The following is a 9,996-nucleotide window of genomic DNA, read 5'->3' on the forward strand; positions in this document are numbered from 1 at the left end:
AGGCTGGTCGCAAACTCCCGAACTCAGGTGAGTAGACAATTATAACAATACACTGTAATGAAACTTATTTGAATGTGGCCTCTGTCACATTACCTTCTGGTACACATCTCTTTTTGAACCAGATTTTCTTGGATAAGGGGAACCACTGTATGTGTTACTTGATTTTCTGTGTTTTGCTGAAAATACTGTGAACTCAAGACATTTGGTGGTTGGGGTGAACTTGCCAACAACATGTGATTTTACGTTTTTTTGTGGAATGAATTATTTTTTTGAAAACTATTTATTGAGCATTTACTGTGTTTAACACTTTACTAGGTGCTGTGAGTAACCCAGATATGTTATACCCACTTGGACCTCATGGTATAGTAAGGGGATTTACAGTGTAGGGAGACAGACCGAGGAGTAAATGCTATGCAGCAAATGAAGAGGGTATTGTGAAAAAGGAAAAAAGAGCATGAGATAGACAGGATTGCCTTAGATGGTCACTATAGGCCTCTAAACAGATGACACATGGGCTGAAGTCCTAGGGAGGAAGAACTAGTAAAACGCATCTCAGTCCGTTCAGAATTTAAAAGTGACTCTTAAGGCTAAGGTAAGGTATGTGTAGTGTGTACGGACCACCTACAGTCACATATAGGGAGGTGTGTGGCCTCTAACCCTGACCCACCGAATCAGTATCTGGAGGTTCTGGGGTTACAAATTTCATTTACTAAAAAACTTAACAGGAGATTTCAGTTACTGAAGTTTAAGAAGCACTGAGAGTTGTAACACCTCTTAATGTTCTATCAGCTGTTCCAGAGTTATATTGTTCCTCAGATCCAGTTATGCTCCATTGCTAAAAGGAAATATGGCCGGGCACGATGGCTCACGTCCGTAATCCCAGCACTTTGGGAGGCCAAGGAGGGTGGATCGCGAGGTCACAAGTTCAAGCCCAGCCTGGCCAATATGGTGAAACCCCGTCTCTACTGACGGTTTCAGCCCCGGGGGGCGGGGAGTCCTGGTATGCATCCTTGTGGATAAGTGGGGAGCTGTGTGTACATTATGACCACTCCCGTAACCAAACCTAGCGTTTGACAAAGTACGGCCTCAATTACAGCGGCATTCATTACCGTGAATGACAGCCAAAGTCAAAGTTTAGGGTGGTGATACTATTTTGAATTAGGCCATAACGTTGTATTGCTCATAAGCTTCATTTCGACCAACATTATACAAAAAGTATGTACCGTAAGGACACACAACAAGCTGGACCGCAGGAAAAGAAAAAACACAACTTAGGATTTACCTAGTCAGCCGCTACCAGAGAGCAAGCACCGCGCAAGGCCGCTGGGGCTCGTGCTGTGGATGCCAGTGGTTTGAGATCGGGCTGGTGGGGTAACCCTGGACCCAGCCGGGAAAAAAACGGCTGACGCTAGACTCCCACTCCTAAAGAAAACCAACGCCCCAACAACGAGCTCCGCAACGCAGCTCTTCCGTGAAGCGTGGCCGGGACGCACGTCGCGCTGCGATTGCGCACTGAGGTTTCGCGTAAGGAACCAATAGGACGGAGGAGTGGGCGGGCTGTTGGCAGAAACCCGGATTCCGGTTCCGGTGGGCCTCCATCTGTCCGCTCCAGTGCTACGTGTCCCTGGCATTTTAGGTGTCGGTTGGGCAGGTGAGTTTCTTCCCATCAGTAGGTACGGGCGAACCGGCGGCCACGCCTTTGCGACTCGCGGGGGCAGCGGGCGTGGGCGAGCCGGCGTGTCTCCCCGGGCGGCCGTCGCGGGGCGGGCGATGAGTGGTCCCCTGGCTCAAGTCTGGGGCCGGGGTCTGGCCGCCGACATCCCACCAACTCGGCCTCTGCCGGAAGGCAGACCCAGGGCCGCGGGCTCCCGGCGAGCCGGGTCGCCGGCTCGCGGGGTTCCAGGGCTTAGCGTCCTGTCCCGGCGTCTTTTGTGCTGCAGCCAAAGATGATGTCCTGCTGCCCGATACCTTCGGGGTTGGCTCTTTGTGCGGGTGTGGAGTCTTGTCTGGGAAAGGCTGTACTCAGCTCTGGCCCTGCCGCAGCTCCCGTAGTTTAAAGTGAGAGCAGTGGTCTAGAATCTAATTCGAGAGATCATAGTTGGTTTTTGGGTCTCTACCCCTGACATTGAGTGCGGTATTGTGTGTAGCGTGCATTTTTCTGGATAAAGAATTCTTAGCTTCTTTCATGATAAGATTACAAAAAGTTTAAGCCCTTTGGATTTCAAGAGCAAAGTTAAGTGAAATACTGAGAAAACAGACATTACTGTGTTTTTGCCCCCAGAACGTTGCAGAAGTCCTGGGGTTTCATTGACATTAATTCATTTCGTTGTCCACAGCCTACATTAAGTGAGGAAACTGGGGCTTACAGAGGTTTACATTCCATAGCCAGTGATTTGAACTACCACCTGGCCACTGTTCTGAGTACTGGAAATGGAGGAAAATACAAGTAACACTTTGATCTCTGTACTTTCTAAAGCAGTGGCTCTCAAAGCTAACATCGGATGACATTTCTGTTGGGTAATAGATTCCTCTAAAGAACATATATAGTAAAATATATAGCCCTGTTTCCTTAAAAGATGTGTTCAAATCGAAAAGTTTGGAATTCAGCTAGTAGCTTCTCAGAATTTGCGTCTTGCTTTAGCTATTCTTTGTACTTTAGAAAAGTGTGTTGTATTGACACGTTTTAGAAAAATCAAGGTTGAAATTCACGTTTGCCTCCATTCTAGGCTCTTGCAGCACCATAGTTGGCATTCACTGTACAAGACACTGCCTTCTGCATAGTTTAAGATAAAATATGGAAAGTAATTGTTGGATCTCAAGATTGATGGTTCCTTAGGAGCCGTGAGGGGACTGTAGAATGAGAAATGGATGGGACTGCAGAGTCAGAAAAGGAATGGATGTGTTATCAATTGCTTAACATTTTTTAACCTCTTAATAGAGATAGGTTTTTTATATTGCGTGTGCTGTTCTTTGTCAGTGAAGATATCATGAGTAAGATCTGTGCTTTTCTTGTTGCCTTTGATCTGATAATTAACTGAAATTTACAAAAATAATATCAATTTAGGCTTTGGAGTTTGTTTTTTGTTTTATTTTAGGAGGTGGAATTGACCCATGTTAGACGTGAATTCAGTGACTGGTCTCATTTACATCTTGGTATCAGTGAGTAAGTGCTTATTATATGGTAACCAATACCAGTGAGTATCTTTGTTTGTTTTAAACAGGCAGTCATGGATCAGGTAATGCAGTTTGTTGAGCCAAGTCGGCAGTTTGTAAAGGACTCCATTCGGCTGGTTAAAAGATGCACTAAACCTGATAGAAAAGGTAATTGCTTGACTATGAGAAAAAAAATTAAATCTTTGCATTTTCTAAGCCTTTTGTTTGATTAACATCTTCTTGATTAATAGCCATTGCATTACTTTCGCCAACATTTTTATTGATTGATACTGCTCGATGGCTTTTTAACATTGTCACTTCTTCCTAAATTTTTTACTCTTGTCTAAGTTTTTATTTTATGTATTTTCAAATGGTGTAAGGTTATTTATCACAGCTTTATGTTCCTGGTAACATTTTAGTTAATAATATTTTATGACTTTTAGTATCTTACATATTTTCTCTTTGGAAAAGCTTTGAAGTCTCCCTACTGAACTCCCACCCCAATGAACAAAACCTTAACGTGAAACCAGCAATCTAGTTTTTGCCAAACTAGAAAGTTAATTTTGTTATTTATCATGATTCATGTGTTCAATTTGTCTACTTGTATTCATTCATTGAGTTAGGAGCTGGTAATATAATAGAGAATATAACATGTATGTAATGTAGTATGTAATAAAGGGAATAGTCCTTGCTGTCATGGAGCTTAGACTCTATCGAGGAAGACTGTCATAAACAAACTATTGCAATTATGTTTTTTAATTACTGCTGTGGTAAGTATTATGGAAGGTAACTAGAAGGAAGTTTGACAGCACATAATAGGAGGACTAACCAAGTCAGGAGATCAGGGAAAGCTTCTCTTAGGAAGTAACATAAAATGGTAACATTACCAGTGTAATGTTTTATAAAATAGTGCTCAACTCAGACAGTCTCACTCTGTTGCCCAGGCTGGAGTGCAGTGACACGATCTCAGCTCACTGCAACCTCCGCCTCCTGAGTTCAAGCAATTCTGCTTCAACCTCCTGAGTAGCTGGGATTAGAGGCACCTGCCACCACGCCTGGCTAATTTTTGTATTTTTAGTGGAGCCAGAGTTTCACCATGTTGGCCAGGCCGATCTTAAACTCCTGACCTCAGGTGATCCGCTCGCCTTGGCCTCCCAAGTGCTGATATTATAGGCATGAGCCACCGTGCCCAGCCCAACTTGATTTTTCAAGCCTTATTTTTGGCTTCATCATAATAGCAAAGGCACTGGACCCATTGTTTATAATGTACCAAGAAAAGGTATGTTTCTGCCTGTATAATCAATATGTTATAATAAAAATCACAATGTTACATTTTAAAACTTAAGAAAAATAATGTATATTTCTTTCATCCATGTCCTTATTTTGGTATTTTCTGGTCATTTGCTAAGAAGAAAAAATATTTTTAGTACTTGTTGATGAACTCACTGGCACAGACATGCACTGTTACGTTTCCTTAAATATCAACAAAACATGGAAATTTTAAAACCTGTCAAACAACTTGTTTATTATTAACAGTTTCACCTTTTTATTTTTAAGTTATATATCTATTAACAGGATAAATGTATACTAGTTAAGTTCATTTATGTTGCTGATAGTTTTTTCCCCATACTTTCAGTGACAGTGCAAAAAATATGTGAATTTCGTGTTTTTAAATGCAGAATTCCAGAAGATTGCCATGGCAACAGCAATAGGATTTGCTATAATGGGATTCATTGGCTTCTTTGTGAAATTGATCCATATTCCTATTAATAACATCATTGTGTAAGTAAACTTTATGATATAGACTAGGATTGAATGAAACTTGAAACCATTTGAGATGATGGCCTGCTATTTCGTTAATACAGAGATGCATCTCTTTTTAGTGCTGTTGGAGTCTACTGATATTTATGAGTACCTGATGACTGAGCGCCTTTAGATCTTAAATGATCTTTCCAGAAATTCTGTGTGCTAAGCACTATTTTCTTTAATAAATAAAATTTTACAGAGTCAAGAAAGTATTAAAGACACTCATATGTCTCAAAGCCAGCACTGAAACCTAAGTCCTCGTTGTGCTGTTACCTTGTTAATCTCTAAGGAGCAGAGGAAATGCTTCCCATCCAAAAATCACTGCTATGATAGAATTCTAACTCTGGACCAGATTGCCTAGATCCAAATCCTTTTTCTTGTTATACAGTTGCTGTCCTAGCATCAGGCAATTTGCCTCACCTCTCTGTGCTCAGTTTACTCAGTGGGGATAACAGTTCTTACTTGGATTATGACTTTAAGTCATGTAAGGCCCCAGAAACAATTTGGGTAAGAGTGCGAGTGAAAGTTGTTACTGTAATGAGCCATTGATACTGATGGGAGAATATCATAACTTTTAAGTATATTAGGAGGCAAAAAAGGCTGAGAGACATTGGGATCACTTTATTCGTTTCCAAATAATTTTGCTTTTTAAATTCATCACAAGTCATTGGGACATGTTGTGGCATTGAGCAATTAGAGCAATTAGGTAATTCAGTTTAGGGTAAGGACTTAGTATGGGTTTTAGTACTTACTTACTTTGTGATTTTGTATGCATTTAATCTCAGCCTCATCCACTGTTTGGAGCTAATAAAATCTATTATTACCTGATAATAGTATCAGGTAAGCACTGATATACCTCAAGTGCTTGTATCCATTAAAAGCACTGAATAAGTGTTAGTGGAATTAAGTGGACAACTTCAGGTTCTTTGCCTTTTCTGATGGTAATGGTGGCAGTAGTAATTAACATTCATTGAGAACTTTCCATATGCTATTGAAATCTATCTAATATCAATCAGTAATATCAATTGATTTTATGGGGTGGTGAAGTTTGAAGCAATGATTTAAAAAATTTCTAAACTATAAATCTTCTAAATACTAGGTGTTTTATCCCAGGTACTGGTACAGGTTGCCTTTTAAATGACAAATAACAATGTATATTGTCAGAGGGATTTCTTAAGTAGGGTACCATAGTTATTAAGGTAAAATTGCCACAAAGTGATATTCAGGATCAGAAGTAGTTAGAACTAGATGGGCCCAAGTCACTGATACCTCCTTTGTCAGTTCAGAAATCCCTTTATTTTACCAGTGAGAAATGCCAGCTGTAGAATTGTGGAGTCATGGGGAGAATACTGAAGTAGAATGAGGAAATCAGTAAAAAGAAGTGGCAGAGTCTCTGTCAGGTCCGTTCTTTTTCATACTCAGTGCTTCTGCTCTTCTTACTTCCCATTCTGTCATGAGACATATTTAATTGATAGGAAGTGTTTCTTTAAAATGATAACAAAATTAGTTTCCTGTGATAATCATTGTTCTTAGTTGTACCTTTCAGAAGAACATGTAAGCCCACCTTTTCCAATTTTTTGGTATACAAGCACCTTTGAAATTTTTTCGCCAGCCTTCACTTAACCTATATTTTTGTCCCTTTTGCCAGACATCACTGTCTGCCTTGAGTTATACTCAGGTCCATCTTCACATTAGATTATGAGTTGTGAGACAGGCCTGCCTTGTTATTTATACTGTATGTCTCTCCTATAGAGTCTAGTCCAGAGCGCTCTTGTATCTGTTACAAGCACTGAATAAGTGTTTGTTGAATTAAGTGAACAACTTCAGGTTCTTGCCTTTTCTAATGGTGATGGTGGCAATAATAATAGTTAACATTCATTGAGAACTTTCCATGACTCTGTGTGTCAACTCATTTAATCTTCATGAGGAAACTGAGGCATGGGGAGGCTAAGTAACCACTCGGATTGCATGGCTAGTGATAGAGCAACACGGGAAACCTTTCAGAAGCTAGTTACTTAGAAAACTTTTCTTCTAGTTAAAAAAAATGGTTTCAATGTTTAAGAAGTTAAAAAATCTATCTTTAGATATTTTTTAATCTTAATGTGAAGGCTAATTAAAACATTTTGTGAGAGACACTACAGAAAACTTACTCTTTTCTCATGTTATACCATGATAGCTGTACAACTGAAAGTAATCTTGCTTTCCCTGCTTGAAAGAGGATTAATCATTGTTTACATCATTTTGGAGATGGTAGCAAGGGAAATACTCATTGGGTTGAATTATCTTTTTTTGTTACAATTTTTTTCTTCTTTTTCTTTATAATTATAGCAGTCAAAATTAATATTCACAGTATTAGAATTTAAAATAAGCACTTGCTGGCCTTTTAATTATAGCAATACTGTTTAATAGCACAAGCATTTAAAATGCTAAACATTAAAGTATATATGCTCAGGGGTTTTTTATGTAATAATTTTCTCTCTTTTTTTGAGGTGGAGTCTCACTCTGTTTCCCAGGCTGGAGTGCAGTGGTGCAATCTTAGCTTATTGCAGCCTCCACCTGCCGGGTTCAAGTGATTCTCCTGCCTCAGCCTCCTGAGTAGCTGGGACTGCAGGTGCACACCACCATGCCTGGCTGATTTTTTTGTAGTTTTAGTAGAGACAGGGTTTCACCATGTTGGCCAGGCTGGTCTTGAACTCCTGACCTCAGGTGACCTGCCTCCCTCAGCCTCCCAGAGTGTTGAGATTACAGGTGAGAGCTATTGCACCTGGCCTATTTTATGTAATTTTCTTCTGGTAATGGAATTATTTTGCTTTAACATTACTAAAATGTGTATCTGACTATTCAGTTTTAATGTTTATGCTTTTAAAACTCAGAAGTTCTTCTGTAGAAAACGTGATTTTTGTTTTCATCATGACTAACCCAGATTTTGGAATGATTATGGTAAGATGCGGTGCTTGAGCACCTTGTGCTCATGTGCAGTCTACTTTCTGCTGGTGTGTTGACGTTATCAAATTGAAAAGCTTCTCAGCTAACCATCCTGTCATATAATTGATATTTTTTGTTGTGTTCAGAAAGACTAGACTGTTCCAAAATGGCATTTCCTGAATGAGCATTGTGGGTTTAGACATAGACCTCTGCCAGTAACCACATCATCTTTTCAGGTCCAGGATTTTTTCTTTTGAGACGGAGTCTCAGTCTGTCGCCCAGGCTGGAGTGCAGTGGCCGGATCTCAGCTCACTGCAAGCTCCGCCTCCCGGGTACATGCCATTCTCCTGCCTCAGCCTCCCGAGTAGCTGGGACTAACAGGTGCCCGCCGCCTCGCCCGGCTAGTTTTTTGTATTTTTTAGTAGAGACGGGGTTTCACCGTGTTAGCCAGGATGGTCTCGATCTCCTGACCTTGTGATCCGCCCGTCTCGGCCTCCCAAAGTGCTGGGATTACAGGCTTGAGCCACCGCGCCCGGCCCAGGTCCAGGATTTTAAAGTTCATTGTGCCATTCTTTTATGCCATCTTTAGATAGAGTTAGGTGGGATTCAAATAATTGGTCTTGAGCCATTAAAGTTATAGCATATTGCATTTCAAATAATTATTATTATTAAAATTATATCTCTACTCAGAAGTAATAATTTTTCTTTCTTTTACAGTGGTGGCTGAATACATTTTGGAAGAGAGTTTTTCATCTTAGAGATTGGTGAACAAGTGTGAGAGTGTGAGAAGCTCACAGAATACAAATTTGCCTGTATATTTTGTGGGTTTTTTTTCCTTTCAAGATGTTTTCTATTTCTAAATTAAAGTAATTTCAAAGTAAATGAATATCTCTTTTTTCTGTCATAGATACTTATCACATTTCAGTGATAGAAAACAGTAGTTTCTTTCTCTGAATAATTTAGTTTATAAGAGAAATGAAAGAGCCTGGTGAAATATTACACTTTCTGAGAGCTCTTCTGTTTTAGCCCCTTTGTGCTAGTATTACAAAATACCTGAGACTGGGTAATTTATAAATAATAGAAATTTATTCTCACAGTTCTGGAGACTGGGAAGTCCAAGATCAGGGTACCAGCAGGTTTGGTGTCCAGTGAGGGCCTGGTCTCTGCTTACAAGCTGGTGGCTTAGATGTTGTGTCCTCACATGGCAAAAGGGATAGACGGGAAAGGGCCTTCATTCCATTCATGAGAGAAGAGCCCTTGTGACCTCCTCACCTCTTAAAGGCCCTACCTCTTAATACTATTACATTGGAGATTAAATTTCTTTATATATATGTACATATGTGCGTCTTGCTCTGTCGCCCAGCTCATGGCTCACTGTGATCTCAAACTCCTGAGCTCAAGCCATCCTCCTGCTTCAGCCTCCCAGGTAGCTGGGACTACAGGTGCATGCCACCATGTCTGTCTAATTTTTTGTAGAGATAGGGTATCACTATGTTGCCCAGTCTGGTCTCGGACTCCTGGCCTCAAGCAATCCTCCCACCTCAGCTCCCAGAGCACTGTGATTACCCGGCTAAGCCACTGTGCTTATCTGGAGATTGAATTTCAACATGAGTGTTTGAGGGACATAAACATTCAAGTTATAGCATGTGCTGTCAGATAAGTGTTTATGGTCAAAGAAGAAACAGTAAATAAAGTATGGTGATTCCCTATTAGAATTTGAGGTAGGGTAGGAGTTTTTCTGTAAGCACTTAATTGTTGTTGTTGTTGTTTTTTCTTTTGAGATGGAGTTTCGCTCTTGTTGCCCAGGCTGAAGTGCAATGGCAGGATCTCAGCTCACCGCAACCTCTGCCTCCCTGGTTCAAGCAGTTCTCCTGCCTCAGCCTCCCGAGTAGCTGAGATTACAGGCATGTGCCGCCACACCCGGCTAATTTGGTATTTTTAGTGGATACGGGGTTGCTCCATATTTGTCAGGCTAGTCTCAAACTCCCGACCTCAGGAATTTTAAACAGGTAGTCAAAATTATTATAGTTTGGAAGCTACTTGAAAGTTTCCTAGAATTACGGTTAAAACTTAAAACTGAGAGATCCTTTTCTAGATATGCTAAATTAGTCA

General features: G+C 40.5%; 1 protein-coding gene and 1 long non-coding RNA gene across 2 annotated transcripts in view; one reads left to right on the top strand and one right to left on the bottom strand.

Moving 5' to 3' along the window:
- The window catches only part of LOC119620636 (uncharacterized), a 43,056-nt gene extending 41,560 nt beyond the window's left edge, over positions 1-1,496 (bottom strand). The window contains exon 1 of the long non-coding RNA XR_005237186.2: positions 1,283-1,496. This is a non-coding gene — a long non-coding RNA (uncharacterized lncRNA). The remainder of the gene's footprint in view (positions 1-1,282) is intronic.
- Positions 1,497-1,549: 53 nt separating this feature from the next.
- Positions 1,550-8,766, top strand: SEC61G (SEC61 translocon subunit gamma). Its single transcript, XM_007981281.3, has 4 exons — positions 1,550-1,651; positions 3,222-3,321; positions 4,833-4,935; positions 8,602-8,766. Exons 2-4 carry the CDS (start codon positions 3,228-3,230, stop codon positions 8,609-8,611), a joined length of 207 nt encoding a protein of 68 aa, XP_007979472.1. The 5' UTR covers positions 1,550-1,651; positions 3,222-3,227; the 3' UTR covers positions 8,612-8,766.
- Positions 8,767-9,996: the final 1,230 nt, after the last annotated feature.

This window comes from Chlorocebus sabaeus, chromosome 21 (genome assembly GCF_047675955.1).
Source record: "Chlorocebus sabaeus isolate Y175 chromosome 21, mChlSab1.0.hap1, whole genome shotgun sequence".
NCBI classification, from domain to species: Eukaryota; Metazoa; Chordata; class Mammalia; order Primates; family Cercopithecidae; genus Chlorocebus; species Chlorocebus sabaeus.

Excerpts from the sequence above, each read along its gene's own strand:
- SEC61G (XM_007981281.3), top strand. The coding sequence starts at position 3,228 with ATGGATCAGGTAATGCAGTTTGTTGAGCCAAGTCGGCAGTTTGTAAAG. Across the intron at positions 3,322-4,832 it reads CACTAAACCTGATAGAAAAG|AATTCCAGAAGATTGCCATG; the intron begins GTAATTGCTTGA and ends TTTTAAATGCAG.